The following is a 16,799-nucleotide window of genomic DNA, read 5'->3' as shown; positions in this document are numbered from 1 at the left end:
CTGAAATCTATACTAAGTTCTATTACATTTTTGACAGGATTGTGTAAATGGATTTTAAGCTTTCTGTTGGAAGACTGAATTGATTTAAGATTTTCGCCTTATTCTTTTATTACAGCTGACCAAAATCATCATTTTACTACTGCATACTGGGTAATTAATCCCATGTTTTTGGTTTTTAAAAAAGTGAGAGAAACAGGCATGTCCATGTTTTCACTGTCTTGAGGTTTTTTTTTTAATGGTTCAACTGGGCAAGGTGGTGGTCTCCTGACTTGTCTTTCTGTTACCAGAACTGCTCACATGGGTGAGGATGGAGTTAAGACAACAGAACAGTGTAACAATTATTGGGAAAGTAAGTTCAGTTTTATGTAAGCTTGAAAAAACAGCGGACCTTTTTTAAAATACTGTCCAACCCCCAAAAAACAATAGGACAGTACTATCACATTGCTGAATGATCTTCTTCACTGCTTCAGAGAAGTTGTTCTTCACGGTCCTTTAACTTGTACAAGTCATAGCAACAACTTAAAAATACCCTGTTAAAATAGTTCTGAAGTCATGTCATACATTCACCTGCTTTGCTACTTTTTGTGTCTTCATTTTCTTTAAGAAGGGGTTGCGGTGGATCAACCTTAGCTTAACAGGATATATTTTTAAGGTCTGTACCTCCTTGAATTGCTGTGAGTTTTAATGAAGGAATTAGGATAGCTCAATCTAGAGGTCACATCAAATGTATATGTTTAGACTTTGACTTAGGCTTGCTGTAAGTGACTTTCTCAAGATTCACATAGAAGTTGACCTGAGGTTTGAAACCAGAATCTAAGCATTCCAACCCAAACTTATCAGATAGCTGGTATGAATAATGCAAACATAACAGGACTTTTCTGGGGTTACTAATTCTAATGCTTGGCACTGATGTACAACCACTTATACAGAGAAGCTCAGGGCTGGAGTCTCCCCAAGGGGTTTACAATGACAAGGCAGATTTTGTAGTATAGCAGTGATACAGTGCAATAAGAATACACCAGTTTGCATATCTGTTTTAAATAGTTTTATATCTGGCTTGTATTATTCGTTACTTTTGGTGGCAGAAAATAACCCTGAAATAAAGTCTTGGTAGGAAGTAGAACAGTGTTTCCCAAATGAGCACAAGAATAATGAACCCACGACCCAAAATTTTAACTTACAACTTAACCAATCAAAACGTGACGTTTAATTTATTTGTAACTACACTACATTATATAAGCATTCAGGCTTTGATAGTTTTACAGGTTGCTAAAATGTTTGCTTTTATCAAATTAATTCTTACTACAAAATGGTTTTAAACTAACATAGACGTTTAAATTTGTGTTGCAACACACTGAATACCAGTTTTAATTTTCAATTCAAGATCAAACATTGCAAACATACCGACAACCTGTCAGATTAGGCCAGTCAGTCACTACTGACACTTACTACACTACACGTTACCTGCATCCAGCCTGTTTCTGTGTTTTTTGTTTTTAATAGAAATATTAAAAACAATATATAGTGAAACAAAATATGAATAGTGTGCACCGACATCATATTTTGTAGATCGTCATATGTGGGTCGTGACCCCCACTTTTGGGAAACGTTGAAGTAGAATATACACATAAAATAGATTAAATTTACTTTTGCATTAAGGAGATGCACTGGAAGGGATTTATACCATCCTAATTTTCAGTATACTATGTATTGGCCATTTCACTTCTAATTAGGTGATATCTACCATTCTATTTGGCTTGCACACTAAAATATATTTTCATAGAGAGTATATTTCTTTTCTAGGGCCAGTGTATGTGATGGCTGTACAGTGTGTGTGTGTGTGTGTGTGTGTGTGTGTGTGTGTGTGTGTGTGTGTGTGTGTGGTGCCCCTGCAAAAAGGCTGAAATGTTTCCATAGAATCGCAATCGCATAGCCATACAGACACAAAACACATTTCTCAGGTTTGAGAAATCTAAATGATTATTTAGATTCCAAAATCTCTACCTAGCACTCTTGTATGACAGTTACAACTAGGTGTGCTAGTTACAATAAGAAATGTATTTGGTAAATTTATTTTCATTGTATGTACAATTAAAAAATACATGTATTCAGCTTTACATACAATAAATAAAACCGTACTCTGGAAATTAATAGTAGCCATACAGAATGTAATGGAGCTCTCCATTAAGTGAACATAGTACTCGTTCTTTTGGCAGTTATTATAGCAAATTACTCTCTTGGTAGTTAATTGCAACAAGGAGAACCATGAAAAGCATTACTGGGTCATCAAGAGTTACCCCTTTCACCAATGTTTTAATGTCAACTGAGTTGCTGAGTGGATATGAACAGATGTAATTCATGATCTGCAAACACAGTAACACTATCTGCAAACACAGTAACACTACACAGGACATTGATGATCCATATTGATTATGGGCTGTTTCAGCATGCACACTAAAGCACTTGTAAACCTCCTATGAGGAAATATATATATAAAAAAAACACATGTAAAACAAAACCATCCTTTCTGTCTTTCACACATATTGGTATTGAGAGATCTGTCATAGACAATGAAACGTTCCTTGTTCTGGCTATTACTCTCTTGGTGCCCTTTCCACATCTGCTCCAATATTAAGATGCAAATTAGTGCCTGCTGTTGCCAGATTTTACAGATTCTGTATGAAGTGTAGTATTTACAAAGCATTTGTATTGTGTGCAAGCCAGTATTGAAAGGTGTTTTTTTTCTTAACTGTTAGATAATTGATTTTACAATTCTGAACAATCTGAGATACAATGATAGGTGTCAGAATGCATCAGAGATCCGAACATGATTTGCTTCTCTGAAGAGTTCTTGTGTTCAGTACCATTTGGAAGGTGCAGAACTGAATATACAGGCCCTCTGCTGTAATAGTAGTTACATAATGCATTTTATTTTTAGTTCTTATTTTACCCAAAAGCCTAATCCTGCTGGGGAGACCAGAACAAGGAAGATTAAATGTTATTTCCCAGGCAGCATAAATACAGCGTCTTTGCAGAGAAGCTTGGCAGATTAAAAATGAACTTCTTAGAAGGGTGTTACTCCCTAATCAGTCAGTATGAGTTGGGATTAGTCTTTCATCAGATACCTCTCTAGCATTATCGTTTCTATCTTTTAAGGATGAGCGCATTTACAGAAATGCTTGAGCGACAAAATACTGTATGAATGCTGGCTAGTCCATCATAAAAGATGAATGGGCCAGATTAGAAATTAGTTGAAGATTAGATGAACCCTACAGTATTTTGGGCCCAGTTAGGAGGGATGTAGGGAACTGATATCGATGATGGCTAAGAGGTAGGAATAAGTGTTTATTATTTATTTCAATAGACTACTTCATTGGAATATGTGTTTGAGTCATGAGATGTGTTGGTACAGTATGGTTTCGGTCCATTATCAGCTTCTACAAAGACAACATCAGGTTTGCTTACACTTTTTTACTTTGCATAAACTTACAAACAGTGGACATTTCCACTTAAAAACTTCCCTGCCCTGGGCCTTACTTACATAACACCTGAACAGCATGTTATACATTTTCATTCTATAGTAATCCTGCTAGCGGTTTTCCCCCTGAGTGGATGTGTTGCCTCTTTTATGAACTTCACTAAGTGCAACAGAGAAGGTTTACCAGGTGGAGCTGTTTAAACAGCCTCCAAAGTTCATGATTACAGTTACACTACAGAAGATCCTGCTATTGTAAACCCCATTCAGTTTTCATTTATTTCCCAGTTTTTTTTTTTTTTTAATGCAGTACTGTCACAGACAGATTCAGCTCCCACTGTGTAGCAGATTACTGAAGAACATAGAAAGCAACAATGAAGCATTCTAGCAAGTGTTTAATTCTGCTGCACTTCATAGCAGCGCATTATTCCTGCCAACAGAGTTCAGGGATTACACATCACATATGGTTATAACATGTATCGTTTGGGATGAATGTTCATGGTTGTGTTTCACTAAATTTAACAAGTGATGTTTTGCTACTACAGCACCTGGAGGTTATGATTGACAATGGTAATTTCAACGTGGGCTTATAAAATACCACATTTTGCAAATATGTAATAAATAGTGCACTTTTTAATGCACTTTAATAATTTTGAAAAATTTCAGCTGAGGAAGTGGTGCAACAGTGATTTATATAACATATTTCCTATTGAGAAGCCACTAAACTATGTTTTATGGGAAACTGAGGAGCTGGAATGCCCTGTTTGCTAGTCTATGACAGATGATCAACAGAGATTGTCGCTTGGTAATAATCCTACATCCATCAATGCTGATCCTGAATATGACCAAGATAATAAATGTTGTCATGTAGTGCTGTAGAGCTTGTCATGACTGTTGATTCATATAATGCAGTAGAGCATAATCTTAATTACCAGTCCTGGCAAAATGAGTTGTTAACGCAGCATTTCTGGATGTCAAAGGACCTGCTTTAGCAGTAGCCAGAAAATAAACAATTTTCGAATACATTTTACAGAGGAAGCAAATGCATCTGCAGCAAAGTTTACTGCTTATTTCCATTTTGGCTAGTGGTGTTGGAACAATAATACATATATGAATAACAATATCACATAGTCATACAATTATTCTGATGCCTTTAAAGTCACTTAGCTACTTTTATTCTCCTGCTGTGCACCAAAAAAACCCCAAACAATTTACACAGACCAATGCATCCTGACAGGTGGAGGCAGCAGACAATATGCAAGTACTACCATCATGACTCATAGGGGAATGCTGTCAAACTCATCTTGTTCTTGGTTTGGCAAATCTTATTTTGGTTTATTATTTATTGTCACTGCAGCAGCACAAAGTGCCCAAGTGACTTTGTAGGTAGACAGTGCCACCCAGTATAGAGTAGCATATTCAATGTGTAAAGGGAACTAGAAACTTGAGGGTTTAGTTGTCATGGCTAAGGTGGGCATGTTGACAAAGGATGGCTTCATCTAAACGTAAAGGAAAATAAATATGCGTGAGAAAGGGGGTGCCAGGCTGTCAACTGCATTGTTCTCTCAAACTGGTATAGAACTACTAGTATATATTTTATTATATACAATATATGCTCGATATTACACCCTGTTTTACTGGCCAAAGGTTAATAAGTGCCCATGCTCTCCAAAGAGCCCCCCCCCCCCCCCCCCATTTCATTTTTAATATCCCCAAATCTTATCTTGCTTACAAGTCAAACGCTTCTTTTTTTGTTATACACAATGAAACGAATGAAGTATTATTGACGTATATTTTGTTGAGACCATATTAACGGCATATCTACTGTTATTATATGTACACATCCAGAAAATGCCATATTGTTTACACGTGACACACATAATAAATTCGAGTTAAGATACTTGATAGGGCTAGACTGCATCTTATTTAGCTGGCAAAATAAATATTTATTTTGTGAAAAGCCAGATTTTGTATTTTCAGATTTAATTGCTGAACGATAATGTTTTTCAAATGTATCTGTTAGGTAAATGTTGAATCGCCAAGTGTAAAAAATAAATAAATAAAAAAAATAAAAATCTGATTTATTTGTTAGAAACACAGATTTAACGTGTTAGCTAAATGTTGACTCGCCAAGTTTAAAGTTTTATAAACAGATTTTAAATGTTGGGGGGCGGCATAAAAAACGTTTGTGCAGCACTGCAGTAGGACATCCTCCTTACTGAACTCAAGAGTAGAGCTTCATCTCACGTGGGAGCATATGCTGAGAGCAAAATGAAAGGAAACCAGATCGTAGTTTGATTTGCCAGGTTACATAAACAGAAGTAAATAAATATCCCTTCAGATTTTGAAAGTTAGTCACAATTGTGTATTATTTTAAATTGCAGCACTGTAAATCCAGTTAAGTCATTGATTATGTCAGTCTACATTACAAGCTGCATTTGTTTTCATTTTAGGCTTTTCAGATAATAATATCTGATAGCAATGTGAAACCAGAGATTAGTGAAATTTACTTCATCTTATTGAAATGAAATATTCTGTTTCTGGCTTCAATTTTTATGTTTTCAATTAAAAGGTAATTTGTTCCATTTTGAGACAAATATTGTATTGCAAGCGTGACCTCTGAAAACAATACTGAACACTGTACAGTTTCGAATGGAATCATTGCTTTCACAGTTGTGTCTTGTGCTGTATTTCTACTTTATCAGCCTAATTTGTTATTGCTTTGATATTTTCATTTGTTCTTGTTCATAAACAAAGTATTTTAGGAGCTTTTATGAGCCTGGATGTCAAAAAAAAGCAGTTTGGTTTAAAGGGGGGAGGTTTTACTTCAATACAATACTGTGGAAAAATAAAACAGATAAAAAAAAAAACATCCACCAAATGCATCATTGGAACTTCGTACCAGATATACTGTTTTTTTTTCTTTCAATAAAAAAGCCACATCATTTTCTCAGTGTGGTTTTCGATACATAAACCCAAGACAACATGTTTTTATTTTGTGTGAACTGTGATCAGATATCCACCACTTTAATATCCAAAGTGTTGCATAATTCTGGCAACCTCAGGAATGATAACACTTGACATGGTACTGGGTATTTCAAAAGTCCTGACCATTTGTAGGCTGAACTATGTCATTGCTGTAGATTTTCACCTGCAACAAGACAAAATAAAGTATATCGGTAAAACGATATTCTTCATATAACCCACAAAGTTTGATTTACCCCACCTTACCATTTTAATTAAAGTATGTAAAGTGATGTAAAAATATTTTCTGGAGTACAATTTAAGTCTGTAGCTGTGGGCCTTTTTTTTATTCAAATTATTTTTCATTGGAGAATTTGACAGTAATATTGGTAAATTGTAATGCCTATGTCCAAAACCTTCTAGTGCTAATAGAATATCTTTCGAGCATTGCATAACTCTCCATGTAGGTGCCTTGCAGTACGCTTGGGGAATCGGTGAAGTGTGTACTTTGGCATGTTAGTCTGAGCCTTGTTTGAGTATATAATTGAGAGCAGCATAATTGTCTGTGGGACCTGCTAGTAATTCATGAGTAAAATGATTTGATTTGAATTGGGAGCTCGGGGGCTATAGGCATTGTCTTCTGTGATCATAGTGAGTGTTTGGAGAGGACTGCACAAGCAGAGCTTCTCTGTGGGCTTTTCAAGGGATGAAGCAACTGTCACGTTCGAGTCCTATGAAGGTAAAACTCAGGAGGGAACAGTACTCCTAGTGGTTAATTTTCATACACTGGGCCTGAGTGAAATGAATCCACTAAACATTGAGACAGACACGATACTTGTATTTAGGATAACAGTCATCTTTCAAGAGACTATATATTTAATGAAGCACAACAACGATAATATTACGTTTTTAACAATGTTTTATCCGAAACTGTGTTTTTAACAATGTTTTATCCGAGTATTACTGCCACAATAATACAAGTGTTTCACGGCTTAAGTTTCTAACAATGTTTTGTCACGTTTGAAAAATATCATAGAAGTATTAAAGAACAATTGAACGAGAAACAATTCAAACCAGTTAATGCTTTCAGTCAGGCATACTAATCTAACTAAACCACCTTACATAATGCATGAATTAATTCTACTCATATTTAAGACATCTATAGTTCAGGCAATGGATATATGCTTACCCTCCTCTTTGTGTAATTGATTTAGAGCAGCTTGGTAATATCAATCAGTAGGTAAAGGTTTTTCTCAAATCAGGATTCAGCTACAGAGGCTGGGTTCAAATTCTCACAAGCTCAGTTGAGGATGTTGGGAAAAAAGAACGCTTTGGTATCATTTGATTAGTTTTAATGTGCAATTTTTCAGTTGCCTACACACCTTTTAATGAGGTAACCACAACCCCCCTGCTCATGCAGTATGTGGTTACAATGTGTCTGCTAGCTATCAAGCTCACCTACATGTTTAAATTCACACTACAAAATATTTAACATGTTTAAGCAAAATGCACATACTACTCTAAGTAATATAATTTATAATACATTAGTTTAAGTAAATATAAATCATAAGCTTATCACATTTAATCAGTAAGTTCAGCATGTTAGTATACATCTTAACTTAACACCTTCACAGAAAATAGACTTCAGCCTACTTCCTCAAAAATCCACCTCTAGCAAGCAATACTGCAAGACCAAACTACACACTGACCATTTGACTGATAAAAATACTATCTAGATGGCCGTTACTGGGTAGAAGTTTGTTTTTCAGAGAAAATGATTAGTTAGAAAAAGCCCCAAGCTCTGGCTTCGTTTATAAATACTTGAGGTGTTGCTGTTTTGCTGAAAAGGTGTTAAAGGAAAAGACAGCTATAATTAATGTTTTAGAGAAAACTGGTGCTAGTGACCAGAAAGCATAAGTTTTATTTTTTAATTATAGAAAATGCAGTATGCAACTATATGATAAAAACTATTTAGCAGCAAGCAAGCTCTTCTCTTCAGGTCAGGAGGGACCCCATCTTTTTCTGTTCTCCTCTTCTCCTTCAAAAAAGCAAGGCTGGTCCCAGGCATCCAGTATCTTGCATCACAGGTATGGTGATCTTTCTCTGGTTGGCACCTGTAATGTACTGCAACTCCCTCAGTAAGCTCCCTACACTGCAGACATACCATGCTTCCCATGACTCTCCAGTCTACTGGTTGTTTACACTTAAAGCAGGTTGCTCTTATTAGTTCCTTTCCATTGAAATTAACCACTGGCTGTCCTGAACTAACCTCCGTATAAACACAACATCTTCCAGGGGAGCAAACTGTACAAACTCTCTTTTTTTAAATAGGCCCTTTCTTAGTTGGCACATGTCACAACAACAATCTGGGTGTCTTGGAGAAGCTTGTTTATTCTTGGAATGTCTCACTCTCAAACCAAATCTTGCGGAATCCCCTGCAGGACAGTTATGGAAAGTCCTGTACTTATCCATCTCAGTCTGCTCACATAAATACACTAATCTGGGCTCACCATGGGCCATTTTAATGTCTCGAATATAATATGGACTTGCCTCCATATCTGCCACTTTCCACTCCTTTGTGCTGTACTCGCAGTCAGTGGGTATTTGCAACAACAGATTAGACAAGAACCTACCTGAAAACCAGTATGTTATGTATTCTCCACACCTTGCCAGGCTCAAGGGTTTTGATTAAGTCTGTGACACAACCTTCAGCACATCAGTCACGTCATTACGGCCTTGTTGAATTTTCTTTAACTTGTGTTTTTTGTGTTAGAATATTCATAGCATAGCTAATTTTAAATGAAGGAACTTGAACTTATTGCAATGTTTGTTTTTTTGTAACTGACATATTAATAAATTATAAATCTAACCATATACAGTATACTTGTGGGTTTAGTTGTCATGGCTAAGGTGTGCATGTTGACAAAGGATGGCTTCATCTAATCGTAAAGGAAAATAAATATGTGTGAGGCTGCCAACCTCATTGTTCTTTCAAACTGGTATATAACTACTATTCTATATTTTATAAGAAAGATTCAGTACCATCAGCCAAACAGCTTCCAGCTCTAGCGGGCTTCTATCAGACAGTAGATGCCTGCTGGAATGTCACAGAATAAACTGAAGCAAACTTAAAATCAATCCGTGCAAGTACCGGCTTATTCATTTTGACTTGTTGTATTCAAAGTTCAGTTAACATCTATTGGACAGTAAATACTAAACAGACACAAATGGTCCAAATGTATTTAATTATCTACCAAAACCAGCCAATCAGTGTTTTGCACTGACGAAAGCATCCAGTACTATACCGACAACTGCCAAATCAGCCAATCGCAGCCTGTCAGCTCGACTGGAGCTCAGCATCTTTCAACAACAACAAACCGACACACGGACAAATCAGTAAAATTGCTCCATCTGGCATTGTGAAGATAAACTATAAGTAACTCCTAACAAGTACAAAGTTATATCTAGGTTTTAAAGTGCTTTGTTTTTTTTTTGTTTTTTTTAAGAAAATAATGCGAGAGTGTTTTCTAATTAATGGATATCGCTTCATTGTACTTTGACAATCCAACAGGGCTATTTCTCTTTGTTTATCTTCTAAATTGTTTTTTGCTCAGTTTATTACCCTTCCTTGTGAGAGGATTAACCTGGTGGTAGGCCTTAGGTGAAGCTCATTATACTTTCATTGGTGTCAGGGAAAACCTGTTTAATCCCATTTGGATAGCTTTCTTGGACACGTGCAGCACAGTATGTTTGCAGTGCTTAATTAAGGTCATGGACTTGGGACTTTATAAAACTTGTTTTTGTGTTTTAGATAGCTTTGTAGAAATGCAGGCTGTAAGCACTGCAAATTATTTGTATTGTTTGTGTTCTGACTTGGGACTATGATGAAAGGTTAAACAACCCCATTGTGATCACTTCCTGGCTAAATGTTTTACCCTAAATATCAGTGCAGATTTTTTTTTTTTTTTTCTGAACTATTTTTGGTTTTTAAGAAAAATAGTAGCTCTTCCAAAAAAAACCCATCAGCCAAGGTGTTAAAACAACTGAATAAAATGATTTGTTTATATTTAGGTACATTTTGCAAGTTTTTATTAGTAAGCTTGTAAGAAAATTATTTTAAATGTCATCAACAAATTATGATGATTTATGTTTTCAGTTATTTTGTGTAATTTTATTTTTCATAATCTTAGTTGCTTTAAAAAATGTTTCTGTATTTACCTTATATCCCTGTTGTGGACTAATTGACTCGTGGTATTGTTTTGAGGGTTTTTAGATGTAAATTGGTATGTAAAATGTCTGTTTGCAAAATGTACATGTATATAATGTAAATGTACAGTAAGTATTTTCTGAACACTAGAACAAAAGTCGTCTTGTACTGCAATGATGCCCTAATCCATTCAGTTAACAAAACTGCATTTACCCAAAAAAACCTGCTCAGCCAGCTGCCCTGCCTGGTGCTGCACAAAGATCAGTATGCAGCTTGAGGGACCCTGCGTCAGATAGACAGACAGACAGACAGACAGACAGACACATGTGTATTCTTATATTTGTAAGGGACTGCTCATTGACTCTCACTATATTTTTATTTACTATTTCTAACTCCAGTCATACAAAACACAGGGTGAAAGTCGACAGCAAACTAAATATTTTGGCACTTTTTTATCTATTTTTTTGAAGGCATATTTGGTTCTTAAAGGTGTTTTACAAAGTGGGGACGTCCCCACAACGTCATTTTTTTCAGGAGTTACTATCTTTGTGGGGACATTTTCTCAAATTTTGTCCCCACATTGATAGTAATACATTCACACACACAGTCCAAAGCCCCGGTCAGACCTGTAACGATAACAATTTTTAAAAATCGTTCCAGTTCAAAGGAATGGAGATCGCCACACTACAATGATAACGGTAACAATCATTGTAAACGATAACGCTAGCTATCGTTTCGATCGCTTTCAGAGCGTTTTTTTCCCTCTACAACGATAACAATAAATGTTCCTGGCCAATCAGGGCTGTATTATATGTGACATCACCTACCTGATGTTATATATTTTAAACACAATAAACAGTAACCATAGAGAAGATGCCCTCCGATGTTCCACCGCAGACCATCACATCGGAAAACGGGTTCTAGTATACCTCAATTTGCTTACGATTGTAAGACATGTATTTGCTTATGATTGTTAGTCGCCCTGGATAAGGGCGTCTGCTAAGAAATAAATAATAATAATTATAATTATTATTATTATTATTATTATTATTATTATTATTATTATTATTATAATAATAATAAAGGAATCTTTTTTTTTGTTTTTTGTTTTGTTATAAATTATTTTATAAACAGCCATTAATGTGTAATTATAGCACAAGCACAATGTATGATCCTATAAGCTCAATAAAGACATGTCAGTCTGCATTTTTTTTTTTGCTTTTAATAATAATAATAATAATAATAATAATAATAATAATTCGTATAACTATACTCTGTTGTCATTAAGTAAGGTGTAGTCAACAATACATACCATGTTCTTAGGTTATGTTTTACTTTAATGGGAAGAGGTTGTACCCAAGGCGACTGTGCATACTTCCTTGAGGCAATACCCACAACGTAATTTTCAGCACTTGACTACCAACGAGCGTTTGGAATTTCCCTAACTCCTCTATAGTACTCTGTGAACCCACACTCATCTTCTCTGTCTCCTACACCTTCTGTTGATCTAATACAGGGGTTTTCAACCTTTTTTTGAAACGGTACTTCTTCTGTCGGGAGATTTCAGCTAAAGTACCCTTTACAATTTTCGCTCACTGAATGGTACCACAGTTGCAATAAAAGGTAGAATAATCTGGTTAACACATTTTGTTTTTCTCCATTTTTGTTTAATATATAATTTTACACAACAGTCTGGGACTGACAAATTGCTGAGACAGAACCAAACAGTAGGCTTCATTCTTAAAACTTGGATGCAAAGAATTAAAATGTAGTATTTTTAGGAATCTTTTGCTTTCTATCGGGAAAAGTCATATAAATACAAAATAGTCTGCACTGTAAATGTTTATTACTATTATTTGTTTATTTAGCAGACGCCTTTATCCAAGGCGACTTACAGAGACTAGGGTGTGTGAACTATGCATCAGCTGCAGAGTCACTTACAATTACGTCTCACCCGAAAGACGGAGCACAAGGCGGTTAAGTGACTTGCTCAGGGTCACACAATGAGTCAGTGGCTGAGGTGGGATTTGAACCGGAGACCTCCTGGTTACAAGCCCTTTTCTTTAACCACTGGACCACACAGCCTCCTTTATCACGTTACCATTTACTTCCCATCTCAGCATAATTGTGTGTGCCATTTTTAAAGTGTTTACAGTATCAAAAACATTAACCTCAAGATAAAACTAACTAATTACTAACTAAAAATGATCCAAAGGGATTCTGTATAACTGTCACTTTGCACTTTCTGACTTGTGTTTTCCTTCTTTCTTCTATTGCAAGTAAGAAAAGTATCAAACACTGAACACATATTCAACCAGCTGCTATTACTGTTAATAAAATGCAGCCACGGTAACAAAAACCGTTAAAGTATGAGTATTGTGATGACTATTTATGTTTACCAGAGCATTTATACTTCTAAAAAATGCAGAAACACTGTGCTTCACTGATATGACAAGTTGAAAACAGCAAAGATCAGGAGCAGCACAGAGCGCTCTCCAGGCACAATTGCCAAACGCCTGCTTCACTTATATCAGAGTGGAAATCCATGCAATTGAAATTGTGCATGCGTACAGGTGGAAAATATGGATGTGTTAGATTGTTTAATAAGATTAAATAAGTATACACCATGGTTTAGAGAATATATAGTACCGTTAAAAAAAAAAAAAATCAAGATCATTAGTTTCTCTTACTTTCATTTTTATTTGTGCATTTCTGAGTCATCCTGCGTACCCCCTATAACCCTTGGAAGTACCCCCAGGGGTACACGTACCCCCCTGGTTGAAAACCCCTGATCTAATACAACAGGAGTATTTCTTAATGTTCCTCATCACTGTCCCTCATCTTGCTGGAAATAAAAGTGGGTGTGTACTAAAAAGTAGATTGGCATTTGCTGTACAATATATTGGAGCCCTTTTGTTCTGGTGTGACCTCTCCGTTATCGTTGTCATTCTAGGTGTGACCGGGGCTTAATGCACTACAGAAATATTGCAGGAACCTTTTAAATTATCAGCTGCAGAGGTGTAATGTTTTCTTTACAGGTATCTTGTTTTGGTATTAGATTTCGGTTGCAAATCTGACCTGTATTACATTAATGGATCTAAGTGTTTGTAGCTTGTTCCAATTATTCTAGAATACCAAATTGATAAATGACTGAGTGTTAGTTTGCTAAGTTGGCAACTTTTTCTTCTTCAACCTGTTGAGGCAGGGAAGGAAATGCAACATAAGCCGTTGATTCAAGCTTGCAATTCCTGTGCCACAAAAAACTACCTGTAAGTGAGAAATTATTATTATGTTAGGCTTGAACTGATGAGACAAACTACAAATTGTATTTTATTTATGTATTTATTTATTTTACATAGTTTATTCAAGCCATTGTAACTCATAAATCTCATTGTTACAGTATGAGGCAGAAAAAAACACTATTCAGTAAACCTGAGTAATCTTTAGGCCCCAGGCTAGGGTTGGGAGTAAATTATGACTTACGTATTGTGGTGTTGAATTGAAATTCAGTAACTGGACAGATGGGTGTAGTTGATTTGTATGTTAACCTGGAAGTGTGGTTCGGGGGGTGGAGCTAGGCCCACCTGCATCCTATCATCTTTCATCAATTAAATCTACGTTATTTAGCCATCTATCCAAATCCAGCAGATGAAATGGCTAAAGAAATCCGCCTGGTATCCTGTTTTATTCTACCAACATAGCGACTCTTCGACTCCGCACAACGCCGACCTTCCATGACAGCCTCTGCGATGTACTCAAGCAGCAGCAGTGCCTCTCCCCCAGCTGTTCAAGCTGCCAACATTTTACTCTCAGATTGCATTACAAGATCCAGTAGCGCAGATTATCTTTCTGCCCTTTTATAATATCTAAAGACAGCAAGCTTTTATTCAACTCTCAACAATGCCCTTTGGTGCACAAGCGCCTGGAATCACTCAATACCAACATTACCAATTCTGTTTACTTTCTTGCCATTGCAGACGCCATTACAGCCTTGTCTCTCCACGCCCATATCGGCAGTAGATCTGTCAATCGTCACGCTGCAGTATTTCCATCCAATCTCCTGGCTGCAGCAATCCATTGCTACTTTCAGTAACTGAGACACAAAATCATAATCGGTAGGACATTAATTTCAATCAATTCTCATTCAACACGGATCCCCAGCTTGTTCTGAAAAAATGTTACTCGTGGTGAAATTGTCCTGGTTTCGTGTTTTTTGCAACGCATTCTTGTAGTTTACCCTCTCGCTTCATGAAGTGGCCCTGTATTTTCTAATCAAATAATTTAATTACCTGGAGCTTGGTTTTTTAAGAGGCTAATTAATTAATGTGTGGAACTGCCAGCAGACATTGAAGAACTATTAATATAACTGAAAGCATTCTCTCACCTTACGATGCATAATGCATTCATAGACTGTTCCCGATCAGTTCAAAAGGTTTTGCAGCAAATCTACGTCTTGCAATCCTGCAGGGATATGATCCACCACGCACTTTGTATTGATCTGCCCTAAAACAGCCTCAACATTTGTATAATTTATCTCTTGAGCCCTCTTGACCTCTCTGTTGTCTAATATGGATTTCAGTTTCAAATCATTTATTATTCAAGACACCACTTTCCCGGTACTCACAAAAGCATGGCCGATGCGTTAGTTCGGATACAGATATCCAGATTCCATCATAAAGTCTGCTGCTCATCCAACGCCTCTGGAAGCTCCGCAATCAAATCATCTATTCAACTAAATCTCTCATTTTTGTAATCTCCTGGATTCAGCCCAGGATACATGGCATCTACTCTCACCCTTCAACTAGATCATCCTACACCACTGGCTGGAGTACTTTTTCTCAACAATTTCTGAACTAAAATGGATTTCCTCAACCCCTTTCAATCAAGATTGGATTCTTGCTTTTTATTGTTCATACCAAGGACTCTTTAACTATCAAAGCCTACTTATAGGGAATCCAACATCAGTATTATGTGTTATCCGTTCCTTCAACACTACACTCCATTCCAGCTGTTTGCCATTCATCTACCTCTCCTTGTTTGCCATTTTTACTGTTCTCAAATACTTTAATAGCTCAAGATTTAGTGTTGGAAACAATCTGTTTAGCCTCTGCAATTTCTAGGAATCATACTGGCACTGGATGTTTTAAGCAAGTCATATTGAGCTTGTTTTCACTTAATAGATGTAATTAGTCAATACATATTTTTCCAGGGCGACTTACAATTGTTACAAGATATCACATTATTTTTACATACAATTAACCATTTATACAATTGGGTTTTTACTGGAGCAATCTAGGTAAAGTACCTTGCTCAGGGGTACAGCAGCAGTGTCCCCTACTGGGGATTGAACCCACGACCCTCCGGTCAAGAGTCCAGAGCCCTAATCACTACTCCACACTGCTGCCCTACATACTGCTAAAAGATCTAAGTTTCCTTTCCCCATTGTTATGACTGTACTAGGTTAGCATAGCTTCTTATACTGCACTATCTATGGGTTAAAACTTTTGTAATGTGCTGAAGTTATATTCTGCTTGTACATTTAAACCGGTCTTCAGTCGTATAGAAATACTACTGTATAGCATTGTCTTGCCAATGGGGTGGGGTGGGGTGGGGTGGGGGGGTGGTGGTGGGGGGGCTCTATATATATTCTATACAAATATATATAGAGCATTTTTATCTACAAAATTCTGAGGTTCAAAATTGCATATAACATCAATGTCTTAAAATTCCAGACCTATTGGACTAATGTGTCGTGTGCTTTGTTTTCAGATTGCAGTAATGACAGTGACGCTGTTTCCTATCCGCCTCTTCTTCGCTGCGTTCATGATGTTGCTGGCCTGGCCCTTTGCATTCCTCGCCTCCATGGGACGCTCAGAAAAAGTCATAGAAGAGCCACTCTCGTGGTGGAGAAAGTAAGTAATGCACAGCAGCGTCTATAGAATATTTTCTTCTTTTAAGAATACAGTCGGCACTCGGATGTCCGTTAGCCAGATACACATCGGTCACGTTTTACCGCCCTTGTATTAAGAATAAAATCGATCGCCATTTTATATATATATATATATATATATATATATATATATATATATATATATTTATTGTAAACGAGCGGCACTCACTCGGGTTCGTGCCCCTTTAAAAATACGACCCAGC

The 16,799-nt window shown here is 36.5% G+C and overlaps 1 protein-coding gene across 2 annotated transcripts in view; it reads left to right on the top strand.

Annotated features, from left to right (window-relative positions):
* Positions 1–16,799, top strand: part of LOC117400551 (lysophosphatidylcholine acyltransferase 1-like) — a 98,711-nt gene that overhangs the window by 29,689 nt on the left and 52,223 nt on the right. For both annotated transcript variants that reach the window (XM_034000688.3, XM_059022948.1), the window contains exon 2: positions 16,416–16,558. In XM_034000688.3, coding sequence (XP_033856579.1) covers positions 16,416–16,558 — 143 coding nt within the window. The remainder of the gene's footprint in view (positions 1–16,415; positions 16,559–16,799) is intronic.

The sequence above is a fragment of the Acipenser ruthenus genome, chromosome 4, assembly GCF_902713425.1.
Source record: "Acipenser ruthenus chromosome 4, fAciRut3.2 maternal haplotype, whole genome shotgun sequence".
Classification (NCBI taxonomy): domain Eukaryota; kingdom Metazoa; phylum Chordata; class Actinopteri; order Acipenseriformes; family Acipenseridae; genus Acipenser; species Acipenser ruthenus.
The sequence above is the reverse complement of the archived record's forward strand: the minus strand, read 5'-3'. Positions and strand labels throughout refer to the sequence as shown.